Source organism: Xenopus laevis, chromosome 4S, assembly GCF_017654675.1.
Source record: "Xenopus laevis strain J_2021 chromosome 4S, Xenopus_laevis_v10.1, whole genome shotgun sequence".
In the NCBI taxonomy this organism is placed as follows: Eukaryota; Metazoa; Chordata; class Amphibia; order Anura; family Pipidae; genus Xenopus; species Xenopus laevis.
Genome location: NC_054378.1, coordinates 125,601,603 through 125,622,627, shown reverse-complemented (window position 1 = coordinate 125,622,627; position 21,025 = coordinate 125,601,603). Strand labels below are relative to the sequence as shown.

General features: G+C 41.7%; 1 protein-coding gene across 2 annotated transcripts in view; it reads left to right on the top strand.

Moving 5' to 3' along the window:
• Positions 1–21,025, top strand: part of ptprg.S (protein tyrosine phosphatase, receptor type G S homeolog) — a 350,843-nt gene that overhangs the window by 40,201 nt on the left and 289,617 nt on the right. For both annotated transcript variants that reach the window (XM_041561822.1, XM_041561823.1), the window contains exon 2: positions 20,862–20,966. In XM_041561822.1, coding sequence (XP_041417756.1) covers positions 20,862–20,966 — 105 coding nt within the window. The remainder of the gene's footprint in view (positions 1–20,861; positions 20,967–21,025) is intronic.

Genomic DNA, 21,025 nt, shown 5'->3' with positions numbered 1-21,025 from the left:
GCCTCGGATAGCATTAATTTAAGGCATAAAAACACACTCTATTGTGACGTCACACATTCTTGATGATGCCACAATGTGGATGATACTGTGCAAGCAGTTCTTCCTGGGTGAGAATTGTAGGAGATCTGAAGTAAAACAAAATGGATGGCTGATTTCCTTCTAAAATGGAATTTAATAAGGTTGAGTTGTGCCTTGTTGGTGGCAGTAGAGGGAGAGCAGTGTACAAGGATAATACAGGCAATGAGGCTCTGTCTTTATATTGACCTTTTAAAGTCATACAATTTAAGTAATTTGCTCTACAGATTCATTTTTTTAAAAGAAAAAAATCTCGATTGCCAATGTCTTTATTTGAGTGTATTAACATCTGCTGGAGGCTTCAGAGAGATGTTTTATGCTAATGAAAGGTCAGAAAAGTGAGTCCTCTCCGGTGGATTATAACTCACAATGAAAAACTGAAAGTCATCGGATTCCACTTGTCCGGCTTCCTTTCAGGTGTAATGAATGGAATCCTCTCAGCTCCTGGGTAAAGATGTACAAATGCAATGAGAAAATTGCCTTTTGTTGGTAGATCTTTGAAAATGAAACTTGTACGTAGAACAGATACCGTAAGCAGGCGTCCTTGATGTTTCTTGATGTCCTTGATGTTTCTGCAATTATTTATTGAAATAATATATTTATTGAAAATAATTGTATATATTTTGAATTCTATAGATTTCATTTTGTTTTGGCTCAAGCAGGTTATGTATTCTTTGATACTTAATTGAAAACAATGGCACCAATTGTCCTCTGCGGAATGGAGGAGAAGGGTGGGCCATGCTATTGCCATACATCTTCTGTCACATATGTCAGAGGCTTTATCACTCTCATCTACTCCACCAACCCTTTTAGGAGCATAAATTAATATTGTTAATATTATTTCCCACCTCAGCCCTAAGGTAGGGTATGCAGAAACTTCTCATCAACAAAGGTCCTCTAGTTACCCCAATAAATTCTCAATTTAATGGGTAAGAATTTATTTCTTACCCGGTTTTACCTCCAATCTTAAGGTGGCCATAGACTCAAAGATCCGCTCGTTTGGCGACATCGCCAAACGAGTGGATCTTTCCCCGATATGCCACTAACGGCATGGCTATATCGGGGGTAATTCGAACGTTCGGCCGTATGGCCGAACGATCGAATTACGATGCGCCAAGCGGCTCCGACGGGTCGGTCGGGTAAAAATCAAACCTTCCCGATCTATATCGTGGCCAGATATCGATCGGGAAGACCCGTCGGAAGCCCCCATACACGGGCAGATAAGCTGTCAAATCAGTCCAAACGACCGATATCGGCAGCTTTATCTGCCCGTGTATGGCCACCTTTACACTGATTCCCAGATCACCACTACTTGGGGCATCAAGTTGACCATGTCTACTCAGCGTTACCACTGTTGAGTTCCAGCAAGATCCACAGGTAATTCCTGGATTGCACATCATTCCTCCCATTGTTTCATGCACACTCTGTATAGTTTGTACTTTGAGAAGAGTCCATCTGCAACATTTGGGACCCATTAGATCATAACAAGGTTACATATATGAAAACATCAATTAGAATGTTCACTCTAATATAGTTTTAGGTATATTCAGCAAAGCAAGGACCACTTCAGCCTTGCTGTTTGGCGAAACCCTCGTTTGAGAGTCCAACCTGTAGCAATTGTTGGGACACATCCGAGGACTGATGTATAGGAGGCATAGTAGGTATCAGAAGGGTAAGATGGCTCTTGATACTGGTATTGCCCAGCCTACGGCCTTTTAGTTGTTGAAGTGTAACTTTTAACACCATAATGCACCCAAATTCTAGTTTGAATGGGGTCCTAATGTTTGGGATACATAGTTCCCAGAACCCTGGAGCATCAATAGGAGAAGACTCCGCAGGAGCACATGTGAACGTACACAAGCTCTATTAATTGGTAGGCTAAGCTTAATCTGAAATCACTGGCTGCAGTTTTGACCATTGGTTTTGATGGCACCTACTCAATGGAACATGGGAAAGCCTAATTAGAATACAAATAAATAACAGTCCGACCTTTTTTTTTTCATTTTTTTTCTGTTCTAGAAGCAGAATATTTTGACTTCATGCTCTCTGCTCCACCCTGTTTCCTAGTGAAAACAAACTGAGGATATTAACTTCATCAGGAAATGTAACAAAGCAAAACACAAAAATCATTTTTCCCAACAAATCTGCTCATTATTATTATTATTATTAGGAAGGGCAGGAGACTGGCGATTGAAAAGATTTGTAATTACAGTTGTACTAGCTGTAGGAAAACATGAAAAAATATGTTCTAGACACGGATTGAAACTAGGACTTTAAATGGCTACAGTGGATAGACAATATAATGGAAACTTAATATCTAATAACATATTCTCCTCAGGAGGAGCAAAGCCTTCAGAATAGATTCAGACCCTCTCAGAATGTAGTTCCACACTGTGTCTGTACTGGGATATTGGACCAGCTTTCGAGGAAAAAAAGCCTCCAGATCTTGCAAGAATAAAGGAGGTAAAACATTTTAACTTCCCAGAAAAGATCATTCGCGAATCACTAATATCTGCCCCTTAATGTAACAGTTGCAATATATCCTGCTCCATACTAGGGGATAGACAGTGTTTTTTTTTCTCCTAGGTAGGGATGTAGCGAACCGCCGTTTTGGTGTTCGCGAACGCCGTTCGCGAACACCGGCAAAAAATGCGAACGGTTCGCGAACCGTTCGCGAGCTTCGAACACCCGCAAAATCGTTCGATTCGAACGTTCGAAGGATTTTTCGTTCGATTCGAACGTTTGAAGGATTTTCATCGTTCGATCGAAGGATTTTCATTCGAATCGAACGGTCGAGGGATTTTAATCGTTCGAACGAATGGAAATCGTTCGAACGAATGGAAATCGTTCGATTTTAGCGGTCGAATGGTCGCGAACTCAAATTGCGAACGTTCCCAAACGTTCGCGAACATTAGGCGGATGCGAACGGTCGAAGTTCGCGCGAACAAGTTCGCAGGCGAACTGTTCGCTACATCCCTACTCCTAGGTTTCTCTTTTATTTTATGACCCTATAAAGAGAAGGATTGTTCCTCCTAATGAAGCCTTAAACTCTCGCAATAATTGCTGCACGACTCCATTAAAGTGGAACTTTACTTAATTTGTCGAAATGAAGCCTTCTGTATTTTTTATTTTTAAGATCTCTTTTAAATTCCGCATGAAAGTAAATGTTTACATCCTCCCGAGATAAAAGGGGATTTAATTGTATAAATAATCGCTTACAAATAAAGCTCGCGTCCAATAATTGAAAATAAATTGCAATGAGGAATCTCTGTGGTTTTCAGGCAAAAGCACATTATTTACTTATTTTAAGTAGTTTTGTTATATGTTTTGTCTATTCATTTTTTGCTCTTAAAGAGCCATGCAGTGTAAAATTCCATTTCCCAGGTGGTTACATAATCTTATTGTTATTGGGGTCCCCTCTTGTGAAATTTAAGGTACATTTTGGGGTTAATCACAGAATATGAAGGAGGGAGCGTCGATCACTTTCTCGTTTGTTAGAGAACGTTCTGAAGACGGTAGATCTAGGGGGACAAGAAGATATTAACAGACTGGGCTTTGAATTGAAAGATGATTAAATCTATTTAGATTGCAAGCTCTTGTGAACAGGATCCTATTTGTGTTCTGTAACCCTGTGTTGTTTTGTTCTTGTAACAGCCCCGAGTTACACAGGCGAAACTTGCCGCTGCTGAATAAATATGATGGTTCTTTAAACCAAAATATCAAAGTGGGCGGCGAAGGGAAACGTTCAAAGATCAAAGGGAGAGAAAGAAAACTGACATTTTGTTAAAAGCATTTAAAATTATAGGTTCAAAAAAAGCTCCTTCCTTTAAAGGGGGACGTAAAATAAAAGTATTTTGTATAATAACAGATTCTGCTTTATAAGTGAACTTTTTAACTTTTCCTGAACTTTAAAAGACTCGTTGTGCCCCATTCCCGAATATACTGCTGGGCATTTCTCAGCGCAAATACCTTTTCATATTTATCTGAAATTTGTATCTCCAATCAAATGCTTGTTTATATAAACTATAGTAGTATTTATCTGTTATCTACTGTGTATCCTGTGCTTGAATGGCTGCCCCCATGGCTACACAGCAGCTTGTTTATATAAACTATAGTAGTACTTATCTGTTATCTACTGTGTATCCTGTGCTTGAATGGCTGCCCCCATGGCTACACAGCAGCTTGTTTATATAAACTATAGTAGTACTTATCTGTTATCTACTGTGTATCCTGTTCTTGAATGGCTGCCCCCATGGCTACACAACAGCTTGTTTATATAAACTATAGTAGTACTTATCTGTTATCTACTGTGTATCCTGTGCTTGAATGGCTGCCCCCATGGCTACACAGAAGCTTGTTTATATAAACTATAGTAGTACTTATCTGTTATCTACTGTGTATCCTGTTCTTGAATGGCTGCCCCCATGGCTACACAACAGCTTGTTTATATAAACTATAGTAGTACTTATCTGTTATCTACTGTGTATCCTGTGCTTGAATGGCTGCCCCCATGGCTACACAGAAGCTTGTTTATATAAACTATAGTAGTAATTATCCGTTATCTACTGTGTATCCTGTGCTTGAATGGCTGCCCCCATGGCTACACAGCAGCTTGTTTATATAAACTATAGTAGTACTTATCTGTTATCTACTGTGTATCCTGTGCTTGAATGGCTGCCCCCATGGCTACACAGAAGCTTGTTTATATAAACTATAGTAGTACTTATCTGTTATCTACTGTGTATCCTTTGCTTGAATGGCTGCCCCCATGGCTACACAGCAGCTTGTTTATATAAACTATAGTAGTACTTATCTGTTATCTACTGTGTATCCTGTGCTTGAATGGCTGCCCCCATGGCTACACAGAAGCTTGTTTATATAAACTATAGTAGTAATTATCCGTTATCTACTGTGTATCCTGTGCTTGAATGGCTGCCCCCATGGCTACACAGCAGCTTGTTTATATAAACTATAGTAGTACTTATCTGTTATTTACTGTGTATCCTGTGCTTGAATGGCTGCCCCCATGGCTACACAGCAGCTTGTTTATATAAACTATAGTAGAGTTTCTGAAGCAAACACACCAGTTGTACCAGTGCAGGGCAACACTACATTATACTGCTATTCCTTTGTAACACTTTAATTTTTTGCTGTTACTGTTCCTTTTAACAAGCATTTCAGAGGGTCTTGATCCTGCTCTATATAATGTGTGGCTACAGCTGTACCCCTGAGTATATACTGTGTGTAACATCTCTGCTGTAAAGCAAGACTGCCATGATTGTCCTGTAATTCCTTTCTGCTGCGTCGCATTTCTCCCGTTTGCTGCTGCCTTCGGGTTTCATTAGTCGGATCTTGTGCTGAGTCACTGAATTCCATGGGGAGGGTCTCCCTGCAGGCGACTCATTGGCAGGACAATAAGAAGTGTCACCTCTGTGTCGCATTACATTAGTGCTGCTTTTTGATGCGCATTTTGCTCATTGACACCTGCAGATTAGTGTTGGGTTTGGCCAGGGCTGACGCTTCATGCGCTTGGGGGAGATTAAAGGCGCATGAGGCGCTGCTGGGTCCCTAAATCTACTGCTCGTAATATGTCTTCCCTTCTGTTAGGCTTTAGCTCTCAGCAAGTTACTAAATGGCACACTCCTTGCATGCGTTTCTATATTTCATTCATTTGTCTAATTTATTGTATTTTTATCTGTAATTTTGTCTGACAAAGCAAATAATACCATGTATTTTGTACAATTATCTTCCACCCCCACTTTGTACCAACACTTGCCTCATACCCCCCTCTCCCATAATTTAACAGATGATCTGTAGAATAATGTCATCAGCTCCATTTCTACTGAATTTTATTTGATACAAAATAATATCTCTCTGTACAGACTATGAGCAAACTTAGGAGATGTTCCTGCTGAATTGTGCTTAGTACAGGGAATACCTATGCTGCCATAGTTTTATGGGATCTCTCTGTACAGACTATGAGCAAACTTAGGAGATGTTCCTGCTGAATTGTGCTTAGTACAGGGAATACCTATGCTGCCATAGTTTTATGGGATCTCTCTGTACAGACTATGAGCAAACTTAGGGGCTGTTCCTGCAGAATTGTGCTTAGTACAGGGGATACCTATGCTGCCATAATTTTATGGGATCTCTCTGTACAGACTATGAGCAAAAAATGAGATTTTGGTACTTGTAGTCTATACCAACTGAAATGTAATGCCACGTCTTAGGGCAGAGACAGACGAGAAGATTAGTCGCCCGGCAACAAATCTCCTCTTCTTCTTTGGGCGACTAACAGTGTCGGACTGGGCCGGCGGGACACCGGGAAAAACCCCGGTGGGCCCCGGGCTCTTGTGGGCCCCGCCGGCCCAGATCCGCTACTTAGTGGGGCGGCGCGACCCCACTTTGTTTGGGGTCGCGGTAGAATAGAATGGCTGTGCGCCGCGTGCATGCGCACGAACGCAGCGCCGCGCGCATACGCACTAGCCCCCTGAAGCACTCCGGAGCGGCAGTGGCGGCTGGAGGGGGCCCTGGGGCAGTAGCCCCGGTGGGCCCCATGCCTCCCAGTCCGACCCTGGCGACTAATCTCCCCGAACTGCCTCCCGCCGGCTAGAATCTAAATTGCCGGTGGGATGGCACTCAGAGCGCTTCGTTTTCCGAAGTCGCCCAAAGTCATGAGGAAACTTCGGAAAATGAAGAATCCCGCTGGCGATTTAGATTCTAGCCAGCGGGAGGCAGTTCGGGAGATCTAGTCTCTGAATATAACTATTGGTTGAATCCTGTAAGACTGGGAGACAGTATGTGGCACTGCTGTAAACAGCGATGCATTTGTCCCCTCCCACTTTGCACAGTTTGTTCGCGCTCTCCCCGGTGACCATTTTTTCTAGTCGTTTCTCGGGAGAATTGACTGAGCTCTTGCTCTGAGATGTAAAGCTTCAAAATAAAACGCACTTGGCAAATGAGAGATATCGGGGGGGGGGGGGTATCAGCTGCATTGTGCGCCCCTGTCTAAACTTTCAGTTCTTCCCAGATGCATCACGTTGCCCGTCTGCTCTGTGTTAGTGGCACTTTAATGCTTTTATAATCATCTATAGAGGATCGGCTGGGGGAGGGGGAGCGTCGTTAATAGATGAGACTGGGCTCTACCCTAATTGCTTCTAGTACTAAGAGTGTATTGATTGTCAGCTCTTTTGTGATTTAAGGCTGTTCGATGAGTCAGAACATTACACAAGCGGTGAAAGGAGAAATGTAAATGATGAGCGAGGCTTTATAATTAAATTACACGTCTCTCGTTACTGACTGTGTATTGTGAGCCCCAGGGTTAAGTGTCCCCCTTTATTTTATATTTGTCCTTATGTGACTCAGAGTGGGGGGGGGGGGCATCAGATCTTCCCTATAATATGTAGAGACATCAGACACTCAATCACCCGACTCCGGCGCCTCTGACCTTTACCAGCGACATTAATCAACAGATTCAGCTTGACACATATTGACTTAAAGGATGTCAGTGAGATTCTTCCCTCACTCGCTCTTCTCTTGTGTCTGAATGAGAAGACTTTGATTTCTGGCAGTGTAGTAAAGTTCTGCTAGCCTAATTAGCATCTGTCATGTCTGCAGCGGCTGAAATGTCCCTTTGCTTGGGAGTAGAGCCACAGATACGGTCCCAGAGGAGCATCGTCCTAGCAATCTTGTGGCTATATAAAATAAATGTGCAAATTAAAGGCAGAGCTATTCCCCTGTGCCAAGCAAACATGGGGTTAATGCATTAATATGCCAAGGAGACTGCTCCTGCTGAATTGTGCTTAGTACAGGGGAATACCTATGCTGCCATAGTTTTATGGGATCTCTCTGTACAGACTATGAGCAAACTTAGGGACTGTTCCTGCTGAATTGTGCTTAGTACAGGGAATACCTATGCTGCCATAGTTTTATGGGATCTCTCTGTACAGACTATGAGCAAACTTAGGGGCTGTTCCTGCTGAATTGTGCTTAGTACAGGGAATACCTATGCCACCATATTTTTATGGGATCTCTCTATACAGACTATGAGCAAACTTAGGGGACTGTTCCTGCTGAATTGTGCTTTGTACAGGGGAAAACTTATTTTACCTTAGTTTTATGGAATCTCTCTGTACAGGCTATGGACAAACTTAAAGGTCTGCTCCTGCTGAATTATGCTTAGCATCGATAAAGGATATAACTGCTAGCACAGCTTATGGTACTGTACATAAATGGAAAGGGCTGTTCCTGCTGAATTGTGGATTCCATAAGGATCACCTATGACCTCTCTACAGGTTATGGGCAATTTTAGACTGTTCCTGCTGAATTGTGCCAAGTACTGAAGAACACAGGCATTATTATATGGAATCTCTCATTATAGAATAATATGGACATATTTAGGGGACGGTTCCTAGGGAATTATGATAGTCCAGCAAACTTGCTCTGAAGGTTGCCACTTGCCTTATAAAAGGACTGGGAAACCATAGAGGAATAGGCAGGTCTATTGCAAAAAAAACCAGGACAATTGAGATTTGCAGATTCCAAAGACGACGGGCTCCCAGAAAATATACGTTTTGCGTGAACTAGTTGTAAAGATTAGGGGACGTGACATACTGTATATGTCCCTTCTTTTTAATCACAATGTGGCTTTCCATTTGGGAATCAATTGTTATCTGTGAATTCTGGCAGTTTTAGGCCGCTGTCTTCAATAAACAAGACAAACCGTAAACCCCATCCCACGGGCCGTATTCCATAAGTGGACTTTGGCTTTTCAGTAGCTCATATACACACGTCTCCAGTAGATTGTAAGCTGATAGTCCCTGTGCTGCTGTCTGATTGGTCGTTGCCTAGAGACCACCGCCACCGTTACCTGCTCCACCTGATTCCTGGGGGATGAGATGATGCTGCTCCCCGGGGGAACCGAGTTTTTGCTCCTTCTCTCCTATTAAAATTTCACAGCCTGCTCGTGTTTTCACAATTAGAGTCAGTGTGAAAATATAAATATATATTGGCTAGTAGCCTTGGGACACTCACAATCTCACACTTGACTCACTCTTCTAATTTAAAGGCACAGTTCATTTTTCGCCAAACAAATAACGGAAACGTTTTTTTTTTTTTCTTTTAAATTGATATTTATTTTTGTTACTGGTTTTGTTAAAGGGGTTGTTTACCTTTAAAATTAGGGGGCAGATTTATCAAAAGGTCGAGGTGAATTTTCGAATGAAAAAAAAAAAATCGAATTTGGAGCTATTTATTGTGTAAGAGAGAGAATAGTCCAAATACAATTTGAATTTGAAAAACGTTCGAAAATTTGAATATCGAAAATTATCAGGTACTGTCCCTTAAAAAAAATTCGACTTCGACCATTCGCCATCTAAAACCTGCCAAATTGCTGTTTTAGCCTATGGGAGACCTCCTAGGATCTATTTGGAATTAATTGGTGGACTTTTGGGAAAAACTTTGATTAGAATTTGATTGAATGCGCTATAACTTTGATTCGTACGATTAGAACACGGACCTATTCCGCCAAAAAAAGAAAAAACTTTGACTTAATTTCGGTTGGTCTTTTTGAATTCGAATTTCGAAGTTTTTCAATTTCGAAATTCGTCCCTCGATAAATATGGCCCTAACTGTTAGTATGATGTAGAGAATGATATTCAGAAACAATTTGCAATTGGTTTTCATTTTTTATTATTTGTGGTTTAGCTTTTTAGTCAGCAGCTCTCCAGTTTGCCATTTTCAGCCGTCTGGTTGCTACGGTCCAAATGACCCTAGCAACCATGCACTGACTTGAATAAGAGTCTGGAATATGAATAAGAGAGGCCTGAATAGAAAGATGAGTAATAAAAATTAGCAATAACAATAAATGTTTAGCCTTACAGAGCATTTGTTTTTTTAGATGGGGTCAGTGACCCCTTTTTGAAAGCTTGAAAGAGTCCGAAGAAAAAGGGAAATAATTCAAAAACAACGTGGCTCCGCTTTAATGACAGGTTCATTTGTAGACTCCCCGCCCTCCGAATGGCAAATTATTTTTTAAACCTGCAGAATGAGAGACCCTTCTAGCCAGAGGGGGATCTGGCAAAGCGGAATTCATAATGGGAATGTTGGCTCCGGCCCAGTGCCAGGCTTTGCAGCTGCTGGGGTTAAAGGGGAAGTATTTATTAAAATCAGAATCAAGAGTTTGATAGAGAATCCCGTGGCGGTGATTTCTTGAAAATTAAAATGTGCCCTTTTTAAATAAAAGTTTAATTTACCATATTTTTTTTTTCTTAGAGCGACTTTTTTTATTTATGTAGTGGGCGTGGTCGCCCAGGAAGACTCGAAGGGGCAGGTTTACTAAAGGGCGAACTGACTAATACTGGCGTCGATTCTGGATAACAGATCCCATATCTGTACCACTTACAGCTCTATTTGATTGATTGGCGGTTCCTCAGACATCCTTTCCTGGCTTCTTGTTAGGGTTTTATAACACAACAGAAGGCCTATCGGATGGTGACATAATTAATATTGGTTAGGATAGATTAATAAGATTTATTAAATTCTGAATGGAAAAAATCTGAGTTTTTTTTTTTTACTATAAAATCTGAATTGTGAAAAAAAAACCTTGAATTTTTCAGGTTTTATTAAACCCGAGGCTGCAAAAAAAGTGTAAATCCGAAAATCCGGCATCTCCGACCTGCTGAGGTTATATATATATATATATATATATATATATATATATATCCTATTTGGAAGTTTCTGTGGTCTGTGCTGGAATTAGCCTGAAAATTAGACTATTTCAGACTTTTCGGCAAAAATCCTTTCTTTTGCTGAAAAGCCTGAGAAAATCCGCCAATTCGTGTTTTTGCTCGATTTTATCGAGTTTGTCCCTGATCCGGTTAAATCGCGCTTTTTTTTCAAAATAATACATAAAGTCACTTCATGGATTCTAGTTTGGTTGGACTTTTTTATTTTAAGAAATCTGAAAAAAAAATCAGATTTTGATAAATAACCCCTTGAATCCGCAAAGCTCACCCTGTAGCCCATACTGAGACACTTAAAGGGATACTGTCATGGGAAAAAAAAAAATTCCAAAATGAATCAGTTAATAGTGCTACTCCAGCAGAATTCTGCACTAAAAGGAAAGCATTTATCTTTAAAGGGATCCTGTCATCAGAAAACATGTTTTTTTCAAAACACATCAGTTAATAGAGCTACTCCAGCAGACTTCTGCACTGAAAATCCATTTCTCAAAAGAGCAAACAGATTTTTTTATATTCGATTTTGAAATCTGACATGGGGCTAGACATTTTGTCAATTTCCCAGCTGCCCCCAGTCATGTGACTTGTGCTCTGATAAACTTCAGTCACTCTTTACTGCTGTACTGCAAGTTGGAGTGATATCACCCCCTCCCCCCCCCCCCCCCCCAGCAGCCAAACAAAAGAACAATGGGAAGGTAACCAGATAGCAGCTCCCTAACACAAGATAACAGCTGCCTGGTAGATATAAGAACAACACTCAATAGTAAAATCCAGGTCCCACTGAGACACATTCAGTTACATTGAGAAGGAAAAACAGCAGCCTGCCAGAAAGCATTTCTCTCCTAAAGTGCAGGCACAAGTCACATGACCAGGGGCAGCTGGGAAATTGATAAAATGTCTAGCCCCATGTCAGATTTCAAAATTGAATATAAAAAAATCTGTTTGCTCTTTTGAGAAATGGATTTCAGTGCAGAAGTCTGCTGGAGTAGCTCTATTAACTGATGTGTTTTGAAAAAAACATGTTTTCTGATGACAGGATCCCTTTAAAGATAAATGCTTTCCTTTTAGACTGTAAATTAACCAATTGCCTCCCAGACAGGCAGGGGCTGTAACGTTGCTGCAGGTGCTGCGACTGAGCCGGTGCCAATCGGCTTTTTATTCCTTTCTTGTTAACGATTCTCTTTGGAAATCTCTGAATCCTGTAACATTAATGAGGCAAATGGCTCCTCCCTGTTACAAGGTTAGAAATGGCCTCATTCGCTCGTTTCCCACAATCCCACCAGGGACCCTGAGTCTTCAGAGCCCACGAGAGTGAGAAGGAAAGGTGTGACTTGTTTTATTCGCTCTTTAACCTTTTATTGATAACCTGCAATCATTCAGTGGCGCATTAAGATTTTATCATTAGCAGCAGCTGTGATTTAAGTGTTATGATACAGCGGAGATTGTGTCCTCACTTGTAACCTGGCAACGCAGGCTACTAAAATGCACAAGTAATGCGGCACCCAAACATTTTGTGTATTACAGAAGATTTTTATTTCCATTGTTTTGCATTTTTAAAGATATTGGGGATCACCTTTGAGTTACTGGACCTGTATAACTGCAGCTTTGTGCCTTTATATAGTCACAGAACCCCTCAGTGACTTCTAATATCCTTATCATTTACAGTAGGGGGTACATTATCCCTTTTAATACATGAGTGATAATCAGAGTTCCCTGTATAACTCAGCCTGCAGCCTTGTGCCTTTATATGGTCACAGAACAACCCCTCAGTGACTTCTAATATCCTTATCATTTACAGTAGGGGGTACATTATCCCTTATAATACATGAGTGATACTCAGAGTTCCCTGTATAACTCAGCCTGCAGCCTTGTGCCTTTATATGGTCACAGAACAACCCCTCAGTGACTTCTAATATCCTTATCATTTACAGTAGGGGGTACATTATCCTTATAATACATGAGTGATACTCAAAGTTCCCTGTATAACTCAGCCTGCAGCCTTGTGCCTTTATATGGTCACAGAACAACCCCTCAGTGACTTCTAATATCCTTATCATTTACAGTAGGGGGTACATTATCCCTTATAATACATGAGTGATACTAAGAGTTCCCTGTATAACTCAGCCTGCAGCCTTGTGTCTTTATATGGTCACAGAACCCCTCAGTGACTTCTAATATCCTTATCATTTACAGTAGGGGGTACATTATCCCTTATAATACATGAGTGATACTCAGAGTTCCCTGTATAACTCAGCCTGCAGCCTTGTGCCTTTATATAGTCACAGAACCCCTCAGTGACTTCTAATATCCTTATCATTTACATCAGGGGGTACATTATCCACTATATTTATTTATCTATTGTGTGTGTGTGTGTCAGTAGCTCAGAGGCAGTGTTTTTGGGAGCGGTTGGAATGGATCCCACCCCATCAATCTGACACGGAGCCTTTGCCAAAGTTTCTTTGCTGATGTCACAATGGAGACCAGGATTCAGCTCTGGATGTGGGAGTTTTGTTGAAACGTAGGCGACCTGATATCATCAACATACATTTCTGTTGTGCTAATGATCATTACAAATGGATGTCTCTTCCCAAAACCTGTCCTGTGTTGTCTTGTCTTATTAAAGAACAAGTGACACATATCTTTTTTTTTTTTCCTTTTTATTCCGTAATGAAATAATGATAAAATCTTTATACTAAAATTCCACATTTCCAATGGTTAGAAAATGCCATTGAATTTGCTATTGAAAGCCGTATGGGCAACAATGTAGCGGAATCTACAGACCTCCAGGACAACTGAGATCTATTACATTGTTTCAAGAGACAGAACCAGAAAACCAATACAATGTTGCAACGGCGGAAGGAAATGGGGAGGACTGAATTAAAGGGACAGGCACTGCTTTTAATGGAATTCCATTGAAAAACAATCAATATTTTAATCGATATATTGGCAAGTGCTTAGAATGATATTTGCCTTCATTGTGCAAACAACAGATTTTCGGATACAGATTGCCTTTAAACTGCTGTCAGCTGACCATGTGCAGAGTGTTAAAGCAATTGCCATGGAAGACTTTTTGTTAAAGCTGATGGGTTTTTTTTAACCAAGGAGCAAACAACGTGGGCAAAACAAATCAAATTTCCCTTAGGGAAGGAAGATGTGTTTGGTTTGTGTTTAAATGTCACATCTGGGGCCTCTGCACCCCTGAGACGCTCAGCAGCCGCTGGGTCTGCACTCTCTAATGTTACATCCTTGCATGAGACTGTTCTCGCTACATTCTTTGTTTTTAGAGTGTTCTATATTGCAATTAGATTGTTGCTTTACTAGGAAGGGGCGGGAGATGATGTTCCTGGCTTGTTTACTTATAGATTAAAATAATTGGTTTGGCAACTTTAAGAATTTGTCCTTTATATTAAGCCAATAGGCATTGTTGTGCGTTGAGTTTACAACACTGTGTTTAAGTTAATACAATAAAAAATCATTACTCTGTAGATACAAACCCCCAAATATATATTAAGTTCATGAATTCTCACCCTTAGGTTGGGCATGAAACTTCACAGGTAGGGCAGATCTGCTTTATGTAATTGTAGGGTGCCTGTGATTCTTTAAGTGATACTGTCGTGATTTTTTCTTTGCATTTTTAGCAATGCAGATGTCGGGGAGCTGTTATCTTCCCATTGTTTTGTTGTAAGGCTGCTGGGGGTGGGGAGATATTACTCCAACTTGCAGTGCAGCAATCACATGACTGAGGGCATCTGGGAAAATAGCAACATGTCTAGCCCTTTTTTTTTTTTTTTTAAATGGATTTTAATGCAGGATGCTGCTGGAGGAGAGCATGCATTTTGATAAAAAAAAAAAAATGTTTTCCCATGACAGTATTCCATTGTCTGACTTGGGGGGTCAGGGCCCGCCGGGCCTCCAGCCTCAGGGGCCCCTATACCGTCCCCAGGCCAATCAATAACAAAGCCCACTCTGCACTCCCTGTCCAACCCCCTTCTTTCCATTATGTTAGCCCAACTGGGATCAGGGCGGGAGGTAAGGAGAGGGAGAGCAGAGAGAGGGTCTGGGCTGGTGGGGTCCAAAAGTGCTGGGGCCCACCTGTTTTTTGCCCGGTGTCCCGCCAGCCCAGTCTGACCCCGCAATATCCTTTTAAACACTGGGAAATGATTGACCTTCTCATTCCAATGATCCCATTAGGCCAGTAGTGATGGGCGAATAAATTTGCCTGTCATGAATTTGCGGCAAATTTCTGCATCTCACCGTGAATAAATTCATGAGTGTCACGGAAAAATTTGTCGGCGTCAAAAAAATTTGGATGCACGTCCGAAAAGTCGTTTGCGTCAAAATTGCCGTGCATCAACACTACTCGGGCACCCATTGACTTTAATGCGAATGTCAAAGTTGACGCAATCGACTTTTCGGACACGCGTCCAAAATTGGATGCAGCTGTAGATTTTCACTATTTTTTCGCAAATTTTTCGATGTTTCGAGGATTTTGCAGAAAATTCGCGAACAGGAGAAATTCGCCTATCACTAAAGGCCTGTTGTGGGCTCATTATCACATTAAATCCTAGATGTGCCCTTTGGTCTTACACAGTTGATACCTGAAGGAACCCTAAAAGCTCTAGACCTGGTCAGAAGATGGATGATCAATGGATAAAGTTGTTTTTGAATGTTGCTGAACCCACAACAGGCCCTGGGGTACATTTCTGAACAATCGTAGGGATCATTAAATTCTGCAGGAATGTCGCCCATCTGGACAAAACCAAGTTGGGACCCAATACAATCAAAGGCACATTGACCACAAGACAATTTGGGAAAGGCTGGAACTCAATGCTCTGTCTCCCGCAGACTCGTTTTCCTTAGTTTTCCATCGTTCTTCATTGTTTGTTAAACCACACATGCTGTGCCTGAAACAAAGTGTGGCTTTGTGTGGTGAGAATCCTGCACAATGATGATGGCCTTAATGGGTTCCAGGACTAGAGGGGGGGGTTGCAAGGACACATCTGCAGGGATCCCACCAGGGGACAGATGTGATTCTTGCGGACTGGAGCATCTCAGGAAGTGGAGCATTAACCCTGATGCTATTTCTGTGCTAATTATACTCTACTAAAGTGCACGGTCCCATTGTGAGCAACACCATGACCTTCATCTCATTCTACAAGAGAGGTTTAGCTGTGTAGGAAGGATGGGAAAGCAAAGACGTGACTTTCTGAATGGAAACAATATGCCGTTTGTTATGTGTTTGTATTCATTGATGCGCATTGCATTGACGTTAGAACGTTCCTGCTGGATAGGCTGCTAACTGGTATCTCTCTGTATTGACCGTGAGGCTGTTCCTGCTGAATTGTGCTTGGTCCAGGGGAATTTCTTATGCTGGCATAGATTTATGGTGTCTCTCTGTAACGGCAATGAGCAAATCGAAAGGGTCAGTTGTGTTAGATACAAGGGAATAGTGACAATGGCATTGTTTAATGGCGTCTCTCTGTAATATGAGCACTGAGACATCTTATAGTTCGGTGACTTTCCCTTTAAACATTACTCTGAATGTGACTTCTGGTTCCCGGGACAAGTTTCCATGGTGTTTCTCCCCAGTGATTACAGGGGCTCATCTGTTAGTAGTGATGTGTGTGTGTCCCTACACCTCCCCCCCCCCCGGCCTTCTTTTGCTCATATCCATAATAACGTTTGTCACTGTGCAGTTTCCCTGTTATCCACCCACTCCTCATAGACTGCTGCATACATTATTGTCTTAATCATGATTCTTGGGTGAAATAAACCAAGTTTATTAGGTAGTTTCTCATCACTGTTCCCAGAGACTATTACTATACTATAGGCACCATCTCTCCCTACTATACCTGCTATCCCACAGCCACACTCCCTTCCCAGAGACTATTATCCACTGTTACTATAGACACCATCTCTCCCTACTATACCTGTTATCCCACAGTCACACTCCCTTCCCAGAGACTATTATCCACTGTTACTATAGACACCATCTCTCCCTACTATACCTGCTATCCCACAGCCACACTCCCTTCCCAGAGACTATTATCCACTGTTACTATAGGCACCATCTCTTCCCTACTATACCTGCTATCCCACAGTCACACTCCCTTCCCAGAGACTATTATCCACTGTTACTATAGGCACCATCTCTTCCCTACTATACCTGCTATCCCACAGTCACACTCCCTTCCCAGAGACTATTATCCCACTGTTACTATAGGCACCATCTCTCCCTACTATACCTGCTATCCACAGTCACACTCCCTTCCCAGAGACTATTATCCCACTGTTACTATAGGCACCATCTCTCCCTACTATACCTGCTATCCCACAGTCACACTCCCTTCCCAGAGACTATTATCCCACTGTTACTATAGACACCATCTCTCCCTACTATACCTGCTATCCCAGAGTCACACTCCCTTCCCAGAGACTATTATACACTGTTACTATAGGCAGCCATCTCTCCTACTATACCTGCTATCCCACAGTCACACTCCCTTCCCAGAGACTATTATCCACTGTTACTATAGGCACCATCTCTTCCCTACTATACCTGCTATCCCACAGTCACACTCCCTTCCCAGAGACTATTATCCCACTGTTACTATAGGCACCATCTCTCCCTACTATACCTGCTATCCCACAGTCCACACTCCCTTCCCAGAGACTATTATCCCACTGTTACTATAGACACCATCTCTCCCTACTATACCTGCTATCCCACAGTCACACTCCTTCCCAAAGACTATTATCCACTGTTACTATAGGCACCATCTCTCCCTACTATACCTGCTATCCCACAGTCACACTCCCTTCCCAGAGACTATTATCCCACTGTTACTATAGGCACCATCTCTCCCTACTATACCTGCTATCCACAGTCACACTCCCTTCCCAGAGACTATTATCCACTGTTACTATAGGCACATCTCTCCCTACTATACCTGCTATCCCACAGTCACACTCCCTTCCCAGAGACTATTATCCCACGTTACTATAGGCACCATCTCTCCCTACTATACCTGCTATCCCACAGTCACACTCCTTCCCAGAGACTATTATCCCACTGTTACTATTAGGCACCATCTCTCCCTACTATACCTCTATCCCACAGTCACACTCCCTTCCCAGAGACTATTATCCACTGTTACTATAGGCACCATCTCTCCCTACTATACCTGCTATCCCACAGTCACACTCCCTTCCCAGAGACTATTATCCACTGTTACTATAGACACCATCTCTCCCTACTATACCTGCTATCCCACAGTCACACTCCCTTCCCAGAGACTATTATCCCACTGTTACTATAGGCACCATCTCTCCCTACTATACCTGCTATCCCACAGTCACACTCCCTTCCCAGAGACTATTATCCCACTGTTACTATAGACACCATCTCTCCCTACTATACCTGCTATCCCACAGTCACACTCCCTTCCCAGAGACTATTATCCACTGTTACTATAGGCACCATGTGGTAAGCCAGAGCGTTAGCCATTCTACTTTGTATTTTAGCCCAAACAAGGGTATTTTAATGCTTTGCTGTTCAGTCTTAAAGCAGCAGGACGTGACTGAATCTTTCCGTTTTATGGCTTCACTTGTCTGGCTTTTTAGGAGCTCAGTCAATATATATCTCTGGGATTGAGCCTCGTGGCATTCTCCCTTTGCTATAAAATGTACATCTGTGATAGGCTTCACAATGGAGGCTCTTGTCAGCTTTTAGGGCTTCCATAATATTTGTCAGCCTCATTTAGCGGGGGGGGTTAATTCGGATATCTGAAACATCTACATCCTAACAGCCTAGCCAGTACATAAAGGCTATGCCCTCAATTGTTATTCTATATTTACCAGCATTTCAGGCATTTTTCTTGTTCCATTCAACCCAATTCCCCTTTAATTTGCCCCATTATAGGGTCTATTTAAGGTTTTCATAGAGACTGACCAGGTGTTTATACAGCCAATCAGCATGCAGGGTGGGCAGTTGGATATTGAGTTGTACATCCATACAGAAGACCAAATAGTAGAATTCAGACTGATCTCTTCTTGAGTCTACAGTTGCCCATTGACAGGGTCAAAGATTGATTGCCCCCAAGGTGCCATGCATGCCCATATGGTCAGTATTCCTTACGGCTCTTTAACTTGATAGAAAAAGGTTAAAAGCTGTTTATTGTTTCAGATTCATCTCCAAAATCTTTATTTAGATGAGGAATCCGCAGCCTTAGCTTAAAATGTTTCCCGGTGACTATGCGGCGGCCTAGATTGGATTCAGCCAAGTGAAACTCCGTTGCGAGGACAATTTGCATTTGTGGCTCGTGTTCCCGAGATGTGTGTAAACAAAAAGCAGATGTTAACAGCCGCATTCTTTAGAGCAAATTCTCCAGGGGACAAAACAGTTGACTTCTTTTATTTGTGCTGCATTCCTTGATGGAAATTTTTTTTTAACGTTTTTTTTTTTTGGGAGTTATTCCACTGGGCAAAGCTCAGAGCTTGCAGTTAACTCTGTCGGGTTTTGTGCCAATATCAGGAACGCAAGCCGTGATTACGGTTCCAATACTGTACATCAAAAACACTAGAGTTTTGTTTGGATTGTTTATACAATGAAAATGTTGCAGTTTTCACATCGCTTTTTGCACTAAAGGAAAACGACAGGGTTCATAAGACCTCAAAGTCTAAGAATTGATGTTGAAACGCCTAAAATTACCCACTGTCGCCTTTCATTGTGCTGAATGGGAATTGTGGCTTGAATAAAGCTGTAATTGTGACTTCATCTCGTGTGCACTAAAGAATAACCCCACTCAAATTTATAAAACCTCAGAGCCTAGAACGCAATGTTAAAGTGCCTAAAATTACCCATTGGCGCCTTCCATTGTGCTGAATAGGAATTATCGCCTTAAAAAATGCATTTAAAGGCATTTTTTCTTTTTTTTGGTTCAAGCATTTCATTAAGGTCCAGCATTAAGAGCGCTTAACTCTTTACAAGGTTCTGTACATAGTACAGGTATGGGGTCGTTATCCAGAAGGCTCCAAATTATGGAACGGCCATCTCCCATACACTCCGTTATAATGACATAATCCAAATTTTTAAAAACGTTTTACTTTTTCTCTGTAATAATAAAACAGTAGGTTGTACTTGATCCCAACTAAGATATAATTAATCCTTATTGGAGCAAATCTTCCTTTTGGGTTGATTTAATGTTTACATGATTTTCTAGTAGACTTATGGTATAAAGATCAAAATTACAGAAAGATCCTTTATCCGGAAAACCCCAGGTCCCGAGCATCCTGGATAACAGGTCCCATACCTGTAATATGTAATTACCAGCCCATATGATTTGTGACTTTCTAGTTGGGCTTCAATGAGTATCAAGGAATCCAGATAACCGTTGTCCTCATGTCCAACTCTAGCTTGACTGAAGGCCTCTCTTTCCTCTTGAAAGCTCTAGACTACCTTACTCTTTCCCCAGGGACTCATGATCAAGGTCAATGTTGTTTTTGGGGCAGACATAAACATTTTTTTACATGTTTTGCTTTATCCCAAGGGCAATTCCTTATATAAGAACCAGTAGATGTGGTGCAATGCGACTTCATGTGTAATACCCTCAGAACACATAAATAATACATAAATACAATAAATGCACCTTTGCCAAGAGAGATTGAGTTTCTTTCATTGTTTTCCTTTATTTGTTCCTTTTCCAACCAAGCTGCATTTCAGATGGTAATTCTTGCGGGACAATCAAGGCAGTTGTCTTGCCTGCTCCATAGATTTGATGTCCTCCAACATCTCCCCTGCTTGTCTATAGTCATCTGGGCAGTGATTCCCATGACTTTTACCTAATACGGGCCAAACTCATTGTTTAAAGGTTGGGATAGACACACTTTGGAGGACATATGTTGCCTCCCTACCCCTACAGAAGTGCTACTTCATTCTCACTTGACGGCTGTTCTATGTTCACAATTTCTAAATGTTCCTCTGCATTTGTAATTCCTTCACCATTATCCATTGTAATCAACCCTTATTGTTCTGTTTTTCTTTGGCAGCATTCACTGAGGGTAACTCCGGATCTCTACATGGGAACAGACCTGGCAGCACTGTGCAGATACGAAGGCGGAAGGCAGCTGCGGAGCCTTACTGGTCCTATTCTGGTGAGATTTATACATATGGGCTTTAACATGGCAATGTATCTATTTTCTAGAAAATTCCA